Here is a 17,188-nt window from a genome sequence, read left to right as displayed (position 1 = left end):
TGTGAGCCAGACTTGAGCTAAAATGTCACTGATCCAACCTCCTATGCTGACTGGTAGACTACAACGTCACTTTGGTTTACTGGAATCCAGTCAGGGGCCAGTAAATTTTGAGAAGCTTATCTTCTATTTATTTATGTTGTTCTCGAAGCATAGCCATCCCCTTTGGAGGAAGATTGTGAGAGATATTCACAATTAATTTTTGCTGACATAGTGGTATATCCTTCCTCATGGGGACTTGGCTTCTCCCTTATGTAAGTTCCAGGTCTGTAAAGAGGTGCCCACTTGGAAGCTGAATGAGGAGTCATGGCTGTTTTTAACAATTTGTTTTAGTTAGAGTTTTGTTCATTTGATATGGAACATCTCTGCTTATACAGATTAAATAAGAATTTAACAGTTCTCTATTTCACTTCTGGGAACCATGTGACTCACAGACATCAGTCTCCAGGGTCAGGCCATTGTGGTCACACCTTGCTCCACTCAGCTTTACTGAACCTATGGCTATCTTCCTTCAAGCAGTTAGTATGCTGAGGAGTTGTCCTGTATCTGCAGGCTCCAGCCCTTTGGAGCGTGCCCAACACGTACTGATAATATCCTGAAAACTACTTGTGTAGTTGAGCGTATGTATGTAAGAGAAAGATGTGCTGGGGACCTCTGATGTTCTTCTGCAGAATTGCGTCCTGCTCTGTAGGCTGTGATCAAGCAGCTGCTGGTGGTAACTTCTCAAACTCATAAACTATCTTGCCTCCCTTATCTCATTAAAAAAAAAAAGTAGCTATAGTTCCTAACAATATCTTGAAAAGATTATCTCTAAGTTGTGAATTGGGAGGCAGAAATTTATATTTCTACCAATTTTTCCTTATTGAAGTGGAGTTTTCATACTCTCATAAACAGGCCTTTGGGTTTTACACTTGTGGACCCTGAGTAAGTGCGTGCTTCGGTCTCCTTCAAGAAAATAGCTCTATCATTGATGCTGTTGCACCCCCTCACATGGCTAGGAGTGGACTCTAGTTAACTCTACCCAAATCAGGAATTACGATCAGAACTTACTGTTTCCTAAAGCAGTCCCCTGCCCCCACAGTTAAATACACACAGGGCACCTAGACCAATGAAGCCACAGTACTTTTTTTTTTTTTTTTTTTTTTTTGAGACAGGGTTTCTCTCTGTAGCTTTGGGGCCTGTCCTGGAACTAGCTCCTGAGTGCTGGGATTAAAGGCGTGCACCACCACCGCCTGGAAAATCCACAGTATTTGAGACAGCCTAATCTTGTATTTTAAGAGCAGGCCCTAAATAATGTGAATCGTTGTCATAGACACAGCTTTTTCTTACTTAAATCTCTAAAAAGAAATGTGTGATTCTGAACATGTTTTGCTGTGCAAACAGAATTCCAACTTAAGCAAAACCAGTCCCTTCGAGCTAAGTCACAACACCACCTGGCACAGAAAGCATGGGTGTCTCGGTACCTTCTCGGATTTAAATGTCTATAATTACATTCCCAAGAATCAACACTGTGGCTTCTTAGGCTGACACAAAAATAGCAGAAATGTGTTACAAGTTTCTTTCTTGGTGCTTAGATCTTACAGAGTGTAACTCTACAATTGGGAGCAAACACATCGCTATAAAATAGGAAGGAGAAAAACCTTACCCGAATCCAGAAAGCAAACGACAGAGGAGAAAGAAGCCATAGCCTTGGACAAATGAAGAAAGGAAGGCAAAGAATCCGTTGACAGACATGCAAATCAGGAGAGACTGCTTCCTGCCCACTTTGTCTGCCAGTCCTCCCCAGAAGAAGGCCCCCACCATCATCCCGAGGTACACTATGCTGCCTGCAACACACAGAAAACAAAAGAACAGGTCAGAGATTGGGGACAAGTAGCATGTGTAATAGCAAACAGGGCACAAAACACACTCCAGCATTTTGTACAGGGAAAACACCTCTAAAAGTGCGTCGTTAGGGATACAGCGATTAGTGCATCATTAGGAATACAGCGGTTGGTTGACAGTTTGGAAGTTAGCTCTGCCAGATCTTTACCACCCGTACTCCTCAGAAGCACCCATGGGAAGTTATTTCCTTTGCCATCACATGTAGAAGATAAGCGGGTCATTCCACCCCAGCCTTTTGAGGATGGGTATGCTGTGGATGGGTATGAGAAATCTCACAGAACAATCTTGGAGTCTGACTCCAGATTTCCACTTCTGGTCCAAAAGTCCTGTGTGTCACCATGACGAGGACAAGATGAGAAACTAAGTCAAGGGCCGTCCAAGGTCAAAGTGGACCTCCAGACTGTTTCAAAGTTCTTCTTACACCAATGGCCTGTGCTAAGACCAGGCCTTACCTCTTCTAGCAGATTCCATGTTTTCTTTTTAGTCTAGACTCTGGCCCTTTCTGCGGAGTTGAGGAGAGTGGACTTGGTGATTACAAGGATGAGACATAATGGATTCTAGCTCTCTCGCTCTTCTCATCAGAGAAGGTCATTGGAGTCAAGAGTTCACTGAGACAAGGAACAGTTTGAGTACATCAAGAAATGTTAATGCTGGCTTCAACCCCTAAGGAAAACTAATGAAAACTAGGAGTTAGATGTTCCCCTTGCTGTCACTGTGAGTAGTAGACACTTGATTTTTTTTAACGGTTTCTTTGTTTTTATTTTTTTCTGTGCATTGGTGTTTTGCCTGCATGTATATCTGTGTGAGCACGTTGGATCCCCTGGAACTGGAGTTACAGACAGTTGTGAGCTGCCATGTGGGTGCTGGGAATTGAATCCAGGCCCTGTGGAAGTGCACGCAGCCAGTGCTCTTAATCACTGAGTCATCTCATTCATTCTTCCCTAAGAAAAACAAACCTCCAGTAAACATTATGTAAACCTTGGTGAGGAACCTAGGTGTGGCAAATGTTAGTTCAGAACTCTCTCTCTCTCTCTCTTGATTGATTTAACACAGATACGGTATTATGGAATGTATGCCTGCCAGAAGAGGGCACCAGATCTCATTATAGATGGTTGTGAGCCATCATGTGGTGGCTGGGAATTGAACTCAGGTCCTCTGGAAGAGCAGACAGTGCTCTTAATCCCTGAGCCATCACTCCCCCCGAGAAGCCTTTCTGAAATAGTGAAATGCCCAAGAGAAAAGTCACAAGTGAAAGTTTCTTATGTCTAGAAGGGGCAATAAAGAGACTGTTCCTTCAGCTTTTCATCCATCTTTTCCCTTTCCTTCCTCTCCCTCTTTCTCTCCCTTCCTCCCTCCATCTCTTTCTCCTCCTCTCTCCCCAAGATCCTAATGTATATTCAAGGCTGGCCTAGAACTGACTATATAGTTCAGGCTTGCCTTGGTCTTAGCCCTTCTTTCTTAGCCTCCTTGGTGCTAGGATTTATAGGCATGAATCTCTTGGTCAAGTACTATTTTTAAATATACATTCCAAATAGTCTGACATTGATGTAAGAAAACAAAAAAAAAGTGGAGCAATAATTTTTTGATGGAGATTAGTTTGGGAAATAGTCACATCCCCTTAACTATCAGTGACCACACAATGAGTCATTATGAGGCTCAGGAGGAAAACAACTGACAAGTTGTTCCAACCACCACACAGACTGTTCACGCAACCATGGTGAATGGAAAGGGTCAGAACAACTGTAAACCAGACTCTTTTCTTACCAAAATCAGCTTCCCATCAGACTGGGATACTGCAAAGAAGTGGACCGAGCCTTGTGTTTGGCAGACATCATTTCTTCTTTCCCACAGGACTGGCTACACGCCCCCTGCCTCTCAACAGAGATTACTCACATCGTGAGATCCAGAGCGTGCCCACAAGGTGGTTTAAAGAACACATCCTCGCAAAGTAGATAGACTCATGGAGGAAATGTGTAGGCAGCCTAGCCCACACTGACAGCTTCAGCGGCACGTGCTTGCCAGTCACAGCTCTGAGCATATGGAGGCTAAGCTGCTTAGTGGTGGTGTCTGTGTCTTTAAAAAAATCTACACATAAGAAAGTGAATGTCCTTTATTTATCTCTAGAAACCAATTATGAGTGAGTACATCCCAAGTTCATCTTTTTGGGTCTGGGTTACCTCACTCAGGATAGTGTGTTCTATTTCCATCCATTTGCATGCAAAATTCGAGAAGTCATTGTTTTTTACCGCTGAGTAGTATTCTAATGTGTATATATTCCACACTTTCTTCATCCATTCTTCCATTGAAGGACATCTAGGTTGTTTCCAGGTTCTGGCTATTACAAATAATGCTGGTATGAACATAGTTGAACAAATGCCCCTGTCATATGATCGGGCCTCTCTTGGGTATATTCCCAAGAGTGGCATTGCTGGGTCCAGGGGTAGGTTGATCCCGAATTTCCTGAGAGTCTATAATTTGATCTCCTAAAGAAGCTAAATAAGAAGGTGATCCCAAAGAAAAACATATAGCTATCCTCCTGATTATGGGAAGTAGACAAGATTGCCGGGCAAAAAATGGGATCTTGGGGGAGGGACGGAGGGAGGTAAGGGGAGATGGGGAGAGAAAAGTGAGAAGGGGAGGTTGGGGGGAACTTGGGAAACGGGATGTTTGGGATAAAGGAAGGTTGGATAGGGGAGCAGGGAAGCACACATCTTAATTAAGGGAGCCATCTTAGGGTTGGCAAGAGATTTGGTGCTCCCAGGTGCCCAGGGCGATGTCCCCAGTTAGTTCCTGGGGCAGCTGAGGACAGAGAACCTGAAATGACCCTATCCTATAGCCATACTGATTAATATCTTGCATATCACCATAGAACCTTCATCTGGAGATGGATGGAGATAGAGACAGAGACCCACACTGGATCACTGTACTGAGCTCCCAATGTCCCAAGGAGGAGCAGAAGGAGGGAAAATATGAGCAAAGAAGTCAGGACCACGAGGGGTGCACCCACCCACGGAGACAGTGGGGCTGATCTATTGTGAGCTCACCAAGGTCAGCTGGACTACGACTGAAAAACCATGGGATAAAACCGGACTCTCTGAATATGGCGGACAATGAGGGCTGCTGAGAAGCCAAGGACAATGCCACTGGGTTTTGATCCTACTTCATATTCTGGCTTTGTGGGAGCCTAGCCAGTTTGGATGTCCACCTTCCTAGACCAAGATGGAGCGGGGAGGACTTTGGACTTTCCACAGGGCAGGGAACCCTGACTGCCCCTCAGACTGGAGAGGGAGGGGGAGAGGAGTGGGGGGGAGGGGGAGAGGAGAGGGAGGAGGGGGGAAAAGGGAGATGGGGAGGGAAATGGGAGGCGGGGAGGAGGCGGAAATCTTTTTTTTCAATAAAAAAATTATATTTAAAAAAAAAAAAGAAAGTGATTGTCTAACTGTCAGGAGCGAGTGACCTGTAGCTTCTGGGATTTAAATACTTGAAAGTCTTGCTTAGAGTTAGGGGTCCAGAAACAAAGCCCCTCACCCGCTTAGGTCCTTCAGTTTCCTTCTGCCCCAAGAGAAAGCTGCCATGAGAGCAAAACTATTCCAATCTCTCTGTGGCTCTCTCCTTTGCTCTGCTGCAGGAAGGGAGGGCACAGCAAAGTGTGCTATCTGCATTCAATCAATAACCACTTAAAACATTTTCCTTCATTCGCTTCCTTCATTTTCCTTCCTTTTAAAAAGGTCTCACTATGTTGCCCAGGCAGGTCTTGAACTCATGATCCTCCTGCCTTATCCTTCTAAGTATTAGGGTTGTAAGCAGGTGCCACTGCACCTAAACTCCATTTACTTTTTCAATGAGAGTAATAACCCCTGCTGTTACTCATGCTGACTCTGCATCTTTTGGGTTTTTCAAGAACATGCCACACTTTGGCTCATTTGAACTTCACTACAATCTTGAAGAGTGGGTATTATTAACCTGTGTCCTAGATGAGGGGACCGAGAGATTTTGTAGTATGATCAAACAGACAGAAAAAATGGCGCATTAGGGTAGTAAGTTCATTTTTGTCAGGCTAAAACCTGCAGGGTTCTCAGGATTCATGGTGTGTTGAAAATACCAGGCCTTGTGACTCTGGATCCTCCATTGGGACCCTTTGGACTTCTCATTGATCTGGGACCTTAAGGGTTAATATAGGACAATGCCCAGTGTGTGAAAACTACTCTGATTCCCAGGATACCTGTTACCAGTCCGGATACCACCACTGTTATTTCTGCCAAGCTCACCTTGGAACTACTTATTACGCTCAAATCAAGAACCGGATGGTATAAAGTAGACGATCTAGCTCTTGACCTTCTGGTTGACCTCAATTTGTTCCATTTAAGAGATGTGAATCTGAGTGCCGGAGGCAAGTGTAGCTAATCTGGGTCCTCCCTGTCCCCTAGACTCTAATCACCCGTGACTCCCTACTTCCTCCAACTGCCTGCTCATGAAGTCATTTGGATATTCAGCCTCTTGAGAGAGAATCGTTTGTAATCTAGACAGAGTGGCTTATCAAAAAGTAAGTCAGAGGGCAACATCCAGGCTAGACTTTCCATGGCTTCCTGGGGATAAATGGCCAGACCAGAACAATGCTGAAGCAGGTAGCCATCTTGGGGGGGGGCACTAGGGTCCCCTATGTGCTCATCGGGATACTCGATCAGGATATTTTAAGGAGCATGTTTAAGGAGTCATTTGGCTTGGCCCAAAGCAGGAGGTGTGTCCTCCAATAGAAGAGTCAATGGGGAGAGGCTGTTAATTCTCACGCAAATCCTGGGGGGTTCCTTTAAGAATGGAATGTGTGAGAGGGAAACATGAGATGGCATTGAAGTCCTCCACAAGTGGCGGGTTTGTCACAAAGGCGTGCAACGTCAAGCTGTGTAGCCCTTCCTCTTTCACTCTGGTTAAAAGTGCTTACCCTCTGAAGGTAGCATCTTTCGTGGCTTATGTTTATTTAATATTGGCATTGGTAACTCGACTATTCCACCAGGCAAGCTATGGAAAGGATTCAGCCTACCCAGCAGCTTATTTGAGAGAAGAACGTAGAGATTAGAATTTTCACTTGTTGATCATGAAATCTAGTTAAAGCCAAACATTTGAATGTTTACAAGGGCTTGGTGTGAATAAAATTGTAACTGCTCAGAGTGGAAGGAGACATACTGTACTTTCCACTTGTGTCCAAATCGCTACTTTGTTTTCAGGGTATTGTTCAGGGAGTCCTTGAGAACCTGCAGTAGCTGCACACTCTGGATGTGCCCCCTGCGTCCTCCCTCTCCTTTCTTCACCGTGTTCTGCTGGCCAGGGTTAGGCAGAGCCTTCGGCCAAAGGCCCTCTTTTCAGAAGGGAGAAGACCAGAAGTTGTGAGAAGGCAGAATTTGAAGTCGCTCCTTTTAGACATTGGCTCGTCAAACCTTTGGGCCAAGAACTTTGATAGGAACACAGGCTCTTGTGCTTCCTGGGTCCGACTTGTTCACTTGAGCCTAATCCCTAAATGCTCTGTATGCTCATGTGTGTCTGAAAGTGCTCTTGGCTTGGCAGGCTTTCCACCTACACATCCTCAGAAATACATTTCTTACGTAGGGTCTAACATGTCTTGGGGGGGGAGGTAATAGGTGGCAGGGTATTCTACCTCAGAAGACCCGGAGCAGTCAGAGTTCCCTAAAGGAGCTGGGGATCACAAAGGGGCAAGCAGAAGGCATAGAAAGGGCTCCTATGCTGGGCATGGCTTCTCACTCCTTTAATCCCAGAACTCTTGGAGTTCAAGGCTAGCCTGGTCAACAAGAGCAAGTATTAGGACAGAGAGAAACCTGGGCTTAAAATCCTCCTTTCCCTCCAAAAGAAAGGGCCATCTTCCTCAGGTCTGCAGGTGAGCGTCCAGTCCAGTTCTGGGAAAGCAATAGAAAAACACCCTGGACTATGACTTGGGTTCTTTCATCAGTTTATTTAATCCACTGAAGCCACCAGGAAGCTGAACTTGGCCTGAGACACAAGCTCATGATCCCCTTTCTACGGCTCTGGTAAAGGCCTTTTTATTTTACTTTATTTTATTTTGGCCATACTGTTGTCCTAGTCTTCAGAGAAGAGCCCCAAGGCCCTGCCTGAGTGTGACGTTGTCATCCAGGCATTTTCTAAGGTGCAGGCTGCTTCAATTTGATTTAATCATAGCCTTCTTTCCCCCGATAAATATCACATTTCCATTTTCTCGTCTGCTAAGCTACTTTTGATTCCTCCTGACATTCCCTGAAGGGGGTCACATCTTTTTTTCCTGACGTCATTCTAAACCACATTTAAACAAAACAAAACAAATTTAGGAAACAGGCTACAGCTTCCCCCCCTCCCATAGTAACTATCAATTGGCTTTTAAAAATTATTTTAAACATTTTGGCTATCTCTGACTAATGGGTGACTTTAGAATTCACTGCACCATGAATTTAGAAATTGATTTCCAAGGAAAATTTTTCTATGGTGACATGCTAAATTTACTGGGGGAAAAACCTCCACGAGGCAATAATGATCCTATTAACCTGTTACACAGGCAGGGAAGTGTTTCTTATATTAAAACTTCTAAGTCAAAGTGCAAGGAATCATTTTGAATAAAAACAACATCTCTGGGAACGTCTGGAAAGACTACTATAATGCAGGCTGTTGTATTCATAGAATAAAGAAAATACCATTATTGCCCAATTGTGCTCAATATTTCTAGATATTACTCCTTTTGTAAGTAGCTGATACACTATTTGCACAAAAGTGGGGTTTTCTTCTGCAAACCCAGGGCGTCCCTACAGTAGCAGCTCACCGATGGAGATGCTCTTCTAGACTAACCTATCCAGATGAGGACTTCCCTCATCTAAGGCCCTCGCTTCCGGCTGCCTGAGTTCCTCTCTGCATTGCTCAATTTTAGCAAGACTTCTGCTAAGCCAGCGCCCCCCCCCACGTACCCACACGTGACATCCCTTGATATCTAATCAGGTTTCTTACCCTCTACCATCCCTCAGCAGATGTCTAGGTACCCTAGTTTGTCTTCAGCAAGAGTCTATCTAGACTAACAAGGTGAGAGGTCCTCTTGCCCTGCGACGTGTTCCGTTAGTAATTTCCCACCCATTTCCTAGGGTCCTTGGAACTTTTCTCTTTGGTTGTAGATTCTTATTTTTCCTTCTGGTAATAATTAAGTCCAGCTGCCCCACTGCAGCCATCCCTATGCCTACTGTGAGGGTCTTGAGTACGACCTGTGTACTGTCTTTAAACAGTAATAAATGAATAACCTTTCATTTGATACCCTTGAGCCATGATTTACGTATCTAACTCACTGGATTAAAGCTTCAGCCCACCCCCAACAAGCACACTGAGCCCCATCACTGGAAGCCTTCCGTTGTGACTCATCTGCCTGTCTTCTGCTTCCACTGCTGGTGGTTTGTGACCCCCAAAGGCGGGCTACACATGCGCTTGACCTGTTTGTTCCATCTATGCTTGGTGTTAATTATACATTTGCCTACAAATCAATCACACACACAGGAAACGTGAGCGTAAAAGGAAAAGAAATCATTACTAGGACTTCGGAAAGAAGACAGAAAGGAATCAGTGCCACCAAACAGTGAGCCACATAACTGAAAGAGATCAAGACCTAACAGAAGACTTCGTGTCCAGATTGGGGGTAATGTCTTAACATTCTCACTGTACATGAAAGAATTGTGAACCTGAAAAATCAAAGCTACTGATAGCTGGGAGGATGCAAGAAAGACAAGGGTGAGTTTCAGTTTGAAGAGCCCTTTAGCATGGTGCTACATAGATCTGTAATCTCAACACTGGGCAGGTGGAGACAACAGCATCACATGTTCAAGGCCAGCCTAGCTAGGTAGCAAGGTCTTGTCTTAGAAGTGATCTCATTACCAAGGCAATGGGTGTTGAGAAGGAGGAAAAAGGAAAACTTAAAAAAATGTATATTTGACTTAAATGCAATATTCTCACTGCCCATCATTTACCATTCTGAACATTGCACCAGGCAACAATGAGTTAAGTGTGCAGGCCTTGAAACAAGTAGCCTAGATCTGTCTCTCATTCCTGGGCCTGTGGTCCTGGCTAAGTTACTTAATTTCTTTGTGCCCCAGTTTTCTCCTCAGTATAATGGGGCTAATAATAGTTCCTATCTCACGGGTTTCTTAGGGACTAGATGGAATAAATCAGTTTCTTAACTGGGTGACGCACAATCGCTCAGCAAGCAGCAATGTCTAATGTTTTTGTTTGTGTGTGTTTTTGTTTTTTTGGTGAGAAGCAGACAGAGAAGGGAAAAACGAAGGGATGGTAAGAGCTGACAGGAGGAGGAGAGGCCATGGAATGATGATATCTAGCCTCCTTCAGCTCAAGGACAGAAAAGGATCCACCTGAAACAGCTCTGGAAAAATAATTTAACTTTTAAAATCCCAGATATACACACATACACACACATACACAAACACACACGAGTGCATGCACCCATGCGGGCACACACATGCATTATTTTTGCAGACAGAAACTTTAAAGAACTCATCATTAATAAGCTTTACCTAACTCTAACCTCTCACTTTGCTTCTTTCCTTCTTATTATTCATTTATTCATCATTATTTTCATGCATTTATTGCAGTGCTGGGGATTGAACTCAGGGCCTCATACAAACTCCCTAAATCCCTTCCCACTGAGCTGCCTCTCCATCCCTGGTTTTCAACTGCTATTGACAGTAGCCACGGGGAGGAGCCACTGTGTGCTCAAATACATCTCTGGGCTTATAGAAAAATCAAATAAAACCAAGGAAAATAAACCGAAGACATATGAAGGAAGCAAGGACAAACCTTTTGAATTTGCGCTGGAGAATATTTACAACAAAAGTCAGCTCACCTCAGCTAGAAAGAACGGTAAATATCAGATGCCATCCACTGCATGTTTCTAATTCACATTTGGAAAGCCTGGCATTTAAATGTGTCTTCAGGTAGAGGCCGAAGCTGCCTGCATATGTGGGCAACACTGCTCGCTTACCCAAGTTCACCTGGGCACTAAACAGCAGATGAAAATCAGAGACATTCTGCCCAACCAGTGAACAGGGAGACTAGCTGGGAGTCCTCATAAGAAAACCCAGTTTATTCTCCACTGTCCCTGGTTTAATGGCGAGGATATAGCATACTTGTTGGATAGGAGAGGCAGGAAAAGAAAACAGGCATGGTCGTTAGCTCTAGACTCAAAGCAGGCAATTGCAATTCGCTTGGCATTTGGAGGAATAATAATAGTAATAGTTATAATAACAATAACAACAACATGTATTAAGGAAGAAGAAAATGAATGCAAGCTGGTTCATGGTAGATGATGGACACCATATTTGGTCCCACACTAATGGTCCCACACTAATGGGAACCTGCTCTTCAAGCTTCCTGTACTCTAAGCTGTGATCTGGGGGAGGGGAGTGCACTATTCCCAATTCTGATCCAACCAAAAGGGATCGGTAATAGCTAATGACCACGGTTTGTCTGAATTGCTGCTGCAAGCTGGAAATCTAGCTAAGGATGAGGGACAGAGAGGCAAGAGAAGCTGCCAAATGTGAGCAGGACATGGCCTTTCCTCCTCAGCAGTTCACTGCCATGTTCAAGACAGCTTTGTGTCTAGCTGTGCATTACAACCATCTGTTGTGTAACAGAAATTTCCCTGGGGAGATGGAGCACACACAGGCCTACCCACCCCAGATATGGATCCCGTGAAATACCGAAGTACAGGTACTACCCAAGTCCAACTTGGTGAACCAATGAGTTTTATTGGAGTTATTAACAGGAACAGAAATGACTCTAGACAGTTGTGTCTCCAAGGCCCACACAGGCATGGGTGACAGCTCATGAAAACTGGGAAAGCTGGAGAATACTTCGTAGCCTGCAGACTGCTCAACAGGCTGGAGTGTGTCCTTTCTAAGTGTCTCTGATCTAAACCTCTTCCAGGCAGCTCAGCTGGTTTCTGCTTCTCCTAGGCAACTGGTCTGGTCTCAGAATCTTCTTTGCAGATTAGCTTTGCTCTTCTGAGAGGGACTCTCAGCTTTTATTGTCTACTCTGGCAGGGAGGGGGCTAGTGAATCTGGTTGATTTCAGGGACTTCCTGAAGTTATTTTGAGTTGTTTACCTTCCCCCTTAAGGGGCTTTTCTGTAGGTTTCAGTCTCTGAGGAAGCTTGTACAATACCTTCTGAGAAAGTCAGACACGGTGCCACACACTTATACTTACAGCCTCTGGAGACTGAAGCAGGAGGATTCAGACTTCAGAGAAAGCCTGGACTGCAGGACAACCCCTGTCTCAGAAACAAACAAGGCATCTGAAGGGTTTCACACAGGGGTTCTGTGCCTACACTAGGTCTAGACAAACTATATCTTTAAAATTTTTTCCATGCAATTCTAATGTGAAGATGGGTCTTTAAACCTTTCTTTTCTTGGGAGATTGAAAACTTGCTAAGAGTAATTATTTCAAAATCAAACACACATTGTAATTAAAGCAAGGACATTATGCTTAAGGGAAAAAAAAGAGAAATATCAGTTTAATTAATTCTATGGCCTTCTAAACCTCTACATGGAAGGCGGTGGTGGTACTGAGTTTTGACTCATGAATCAGAAGTCTCCCATATAAAAGATCCCTCCCAGGAAAGTTACAATTTAAGGGAAGAAGACAGTGTACACAGCCTGACGGCACATAGAACAGAGTATACAAGACTCCATATTGTTCAAGGTGCATGTGTGTGTGTGTGTGTATGTGTAAAATTCACAAACAATATATTATTATTCAGACTTAAAAATGTTGTCACAGCATGGATGAACCTAATGTTGTGCAAAGAGAAAAACCTTTAAATAGTTAACAAGAAAGTTAATTACCCTCTTAAGGTTTTATTGCTGTGAAGAGATACCATGACCATGGCAACTATTATGAAAAGAAAGTATTTATTTGGGGCTGGCTTATAGTTTCAGAAGTTTCGTTCATTATCATCATGGCAGGTAACATGGTGGCATGCAGGCAGACATGGTGCTAGAGAAGGAGCTGAGAATTCTACCTCTGGATCTTCAGGCAAACAGGAAGTGAACCGTGTACCATACTGGGTGTAGCTTGAGCATATAAGACCTCAAAGTCTGCCTCCACCGTGACACACTTCCTCCAACAAAGCCGTATCTGCTGATAGTGCTGCTCTCAATGGGCCAAGCATTCAAGCACATGAGTCTAAGAGGGGTCCTTCCTATTAAAACCACCACAATAACTAACAAAGACACTGGGGATCATTTATGGTTTCTTGTGGGGAACTAATGAAATCAAAGCCCTTGTGTTAGAATCACAAACTTTCTATAAAGAGTTGGAGGTCAATATTTTGCCCTTGTGAATCACACAACTCTGCTGTTACATCACAGAACCAGAGACAGATAACACATAAACACATGGACATTATTGTGTTCCAATAAAACTTTATATATAGTGGTGGGCTGAGTTTAACAACTAGGCTGTAGCTTGCAGACCACTTCTGTCTGGCAAACAGTCGCCTATAGCAGATGTATAGTGACTGAGAGTTAGAGTGAGTTTTTGAGAGGCCATGAGAATCTTAAAATCAAATCAGGAGTGAGGGAGGATGAAATTCGTTTGAGAGTCACAATACAATAGGGAAGTTTAAGAAAAAATGTCCATATTTGGAGGGTAAGCGGGGAAATATGAACCAAAAAAGGCTGGCAAGGAGATAGAGATAGAGGAGAATGGAGGAGAGGCAAGGGCCTCAGGATGGTGCTCAGAGAGTAAGAACTCAGGAAGACTGCTGAGTTTGCCCCAGAAGTCACTGGTGAGGTCTAAAAAGGAAATCCCAAGCTGTTGTCAAAGACAGTAACACTCACAGAGAGCAGATGATGAAAAGCGAATGAGCAGGGAGGACAGGGAAACAGAGATGCACATCACAGCGATACAGAGAAGCAAAACACACATCTGGATGGAAGGGAGGCAGAGCAGATGCGGTGGAGCATAAGCACCCAGGTGTGACAAGGCGCGTGAGCGCCAGACATGACACCCCGAGTGTAGTGTGAAGCCTCCTTACAGCAAACACAGACAAATGCCCCTTCCTGGGAAGCGCTGGCCTCTTTGTAAGAATGATGCCATCACGTGCCTTGTTTCTAGAACACACACAAAAAGAGCCAAGCTTATGAGAAAGTATTAATCTCCTCAAGCCTAAGAATAATGGAGGCAATGAAAGGACTTCTCCAAGAGAAGGCTCTGTTATGTCTCCATAGTGACCAAACAAAGACTAAAATTTTAAAAGGCTCTGGCATTTTAGAAGAGCTGAACAAGAAAACAAGTTTTCATCTATATGTGTTCCAAATCTCTTCCATATTCTACAGCATCAGAAGGCATGGAGGGACCAGGGTCCTCATCACTTAAGTCTGAGGATTTCAGTCCCTAGGAACACAGCTCTGCTAGCCAGGGAAATAGGTCCTAAAGTGAACTCAAAGGTTAGCGTAGTTCTAGCCCAACAAATTGTTTCGAAATAAGTTACACAGATCATCCAAGACCCATTCCTGGGAAATTATCTACAAAGCCTTTTGCTCATTTTAACATTGTTTTGAAGTTTATGTGGCAGGCATCAAAGCAACCAGAAGAATTCACAGTAGTTTTTATGTGTTAGGGAAAAATATATCATCACTGTGATTCTCTGAAAAAAACAAATCAGTTCTTTATACGATGTGTTTTGGTCATATTCACCAACCCCCCATCTCCCCAAACAGGTAGGTAACTAGGTTGTTAGTTCAGGGCAGTGGATGTACAGATGCCCCACACCTAACCTGCTTCTGTCAGGGGATAATGAGATGAATTCAGGGCAGCATTTCTTGACACCTGAGGTTTATTTTGTCATCAGTGCTGAAACATCAAACAAGGGCTCCTGTTTCCCAAACCATCAGAGATGGTGGTTGCTGCCAACGTATGTGTACCACTATTTCACCCTTGGGGTTATGGTGCCACACATGTTTGGTTGTGGTTCATAGGTGTCTTTGTAGGATAGGACTGGCGATTATACCCCTACTTTGGAATCTTGCATGCTGCTTTCTGGTACTATAAAAGCTAATCCACCGGGAGGAATCTTTCATATCAGATGCAGCTTGGATTTTCCAAGGCCTGCGTCCGAGGTACATGGTGTCTTCATCAATAGAAATTTACCTTCAATCCTTGGGAGGAAACCAATGGCAACGACATCACTGAAGGTTTGGCTCAAACAGAAATTCTTCATATACAGCTATGCAATTGGCAAGGATAGTGTGAAAAACAAATTCTGACTATAAAATCTTGAGTGTCCCAAGATACTGTGATATATTACATACTTAAGATTTTTTCCCCAGGAGGTATGATTCCCAAATGGATACCAATACAACAGACATTGTGAGAAAGCTCCCAGCAGCCCATACGGAAATGGGAAAGACAAGAACAATGATATTGTAGGGATAAGCCCTCCCCTTGGGGGCGGGCTGCCCTCGGGCGTATGTTTACTGATATATTGGGCGGGCAGAGGCTGCGCGCCCCTTCCCTTCCTCTCCTGTCTCCGCCGGCTACTCCGCTGGAACCTTGGTTTCGTGAGTCTGGTTTTGTTATTAAACTTGTTCAAATACCTATTATCTTTGGTGATTATTAATCCGACCGCTGCATGATATGGTTCTTCCTGAGAGGAAGTTGCTCCATTTGAAAGACGGTCTTTCATTCCAAGGGCCTGTTCTTCCCCTTGCTCTCTGTAAACCTGGTTCTGTCTGTTGTTATACATGGACAGAAACAGACAGAGTAGTGTGTGCTGGAGTAACTATTGTTAATTTTCAGTTCTTTCTTTATCCAACTAAATGTCTTCCATATGTCAAATCCTCATTTTTTAAAAGTAGACTCTAAAATCCAAAAAACTTGAAACCACTAATACAAAATTCACAAAAGTAGGAGTAATGTTTTGGAAACATTGCACTCTGAAAAAGGGTTAAAGTAAAAATATTTACTGTAGCATAGAACATTCTAGAATGCCTCCTGTATGCATGTCAGTGACTACACAATATGGAATTTTGTGGCATCTGAGTCTAGAGGTACAATCTACAACGTTTCTCCTCTCTTGGATCCTGACTGGCAAGTCCTTGAGCCAATGAAGTGTGGCAGAAGTGGTACCCTGTAGCTACCTGAATAAGGTCATAAAAGGTCATGAAATCTCCACCGTGAGTGGAGTCAGGCACATGCTCTTGGAGATTTACATCTGTTTGTGAGTCAGTAGCCCGAGACTGCCTTGTAGATGCTACTAGTAGGTGTTCTCTTGGAAAGTCTGATTCATAGAATTTTGCATTTTTAATATGAATCTTATATTTTATAGTACTATATTATTATTTTATTATTTAAGAATTTCATACAATGTATTTTGATAATATTCATTCCAATTCCTCCCTTTAACTTCTGCCACAGAGACACCCCACTTCCTTAACCCCCATCTTTCATATCCTCTTTTTTAAAAATAATGAATCAAGTTTAATTTGCCCTTCCATAATTCTCCTAGGTACGAAGTCAGCTACTGGAGCATGTTCAACCTACCAGGGATCACACGCTTAAAGAAAACCGACTCTCCCCTTTTCCAAAGCCATAAATTGTCCATAGCTTCTCAGTGAGGGGCGAAGGCTCACAAAGTCTTCTTCCTCCATACTAAAGTGTTGATTGTCTTGATCTTACAGGTCTTATGGAGGCAGCCACACGTGCCACAAGCTCACGAATACAATGGTCCTGCCATGTCCAGAAGACACTGTTTTGCTCATGTCTCCCCTGATGTCTGGCTTGTACACTCTTCCTCTTAGCCTTTGTGGGGATGCGCTAAAGATTCTCTGGGCTTCTCTGATGAGGTCTGAGAAGTTCAATAACTTCTGGTCAGTTGCTAAAACCTTGCTGGACCATTATTTGTATAGTGATGCAAAAATAGAGGGCAAATCTCAGGGGGTTTTGTTTTGAGACTGGATTCTCACTATGTAGCCCTGGTTAGTCTAGAACTCTGCATGTAGACCTGGCTGACCTTAAAGTCAGAGATCTGCCCACTTCTGTCTTTCAAGTTCTGGGAATAAGGGGGAAGTATCACAACCACTATGCCTGGAGCGCTTTACACTCTAAGAAAGGACTATCATAAAGAAAAATACGCATCATAAACTACAGGTGGCTTTAAGCTTAAAGTATCTATTGAATTATCTGGCACTTCATGGAAAGCTCCCCAATTCCCCAGTCTGGAGCAACCTCTGTGCCTGGGGCCATAGCAAGGAGGACTCCGG

At 43.7% G+C, this 17,188-nt stretch overlaps 1 protein-coding gene across 2 annotated transcripts in view; it reads right to left on the bottom strand.

The window, feature by feature from the left end:
- The window catches only part of Sv2c (synaptic vesicle glycoprotein 2C), a 173,590-nt gene that overhangs the window by 85,506 nt on the left and 70,896 nt on the right, over positions 1-17,188 (bottom strand). Inside the window, exon 3 of one of the 2 annotated variants that reach the window (XM_050153836.1) lies at positions 1,643-1,823. The exons of the other annotated variant lie outside the window; for it this stretch is intronic. Coding sequence (XP_050009793.1) covers positions 1,643-1,823 — 181 coding nt within the window. The remainder of the gene's footprint in view (positions 1-1,642; positions 1,824-17,188) is intronic. 2 annotated transcript variants of the gene reach the window in all.

This window comes from Alexandromys fortis, unplaced genomic scaffold (assembly GCF_014885135.2).
Source record: "Alexandromys fortis isolate MF-2015 unplaced genomic scaffold, M_Fortis_MF-2015_v1.1 scaffold_79, whole genome shotgun sequence".
NCBI classification, from domain to species: Eukaryota; Metazoa; Chordata; class Mammalia; order Rodentia; family Cricetidae; genus Alexandromys; species Alexandromys fortis.
The sequence above is the reverse complement of the archived record's forward strand: the minus strand, read 5'-3'. Positions and strand labels throughout refer to the sequence as shown.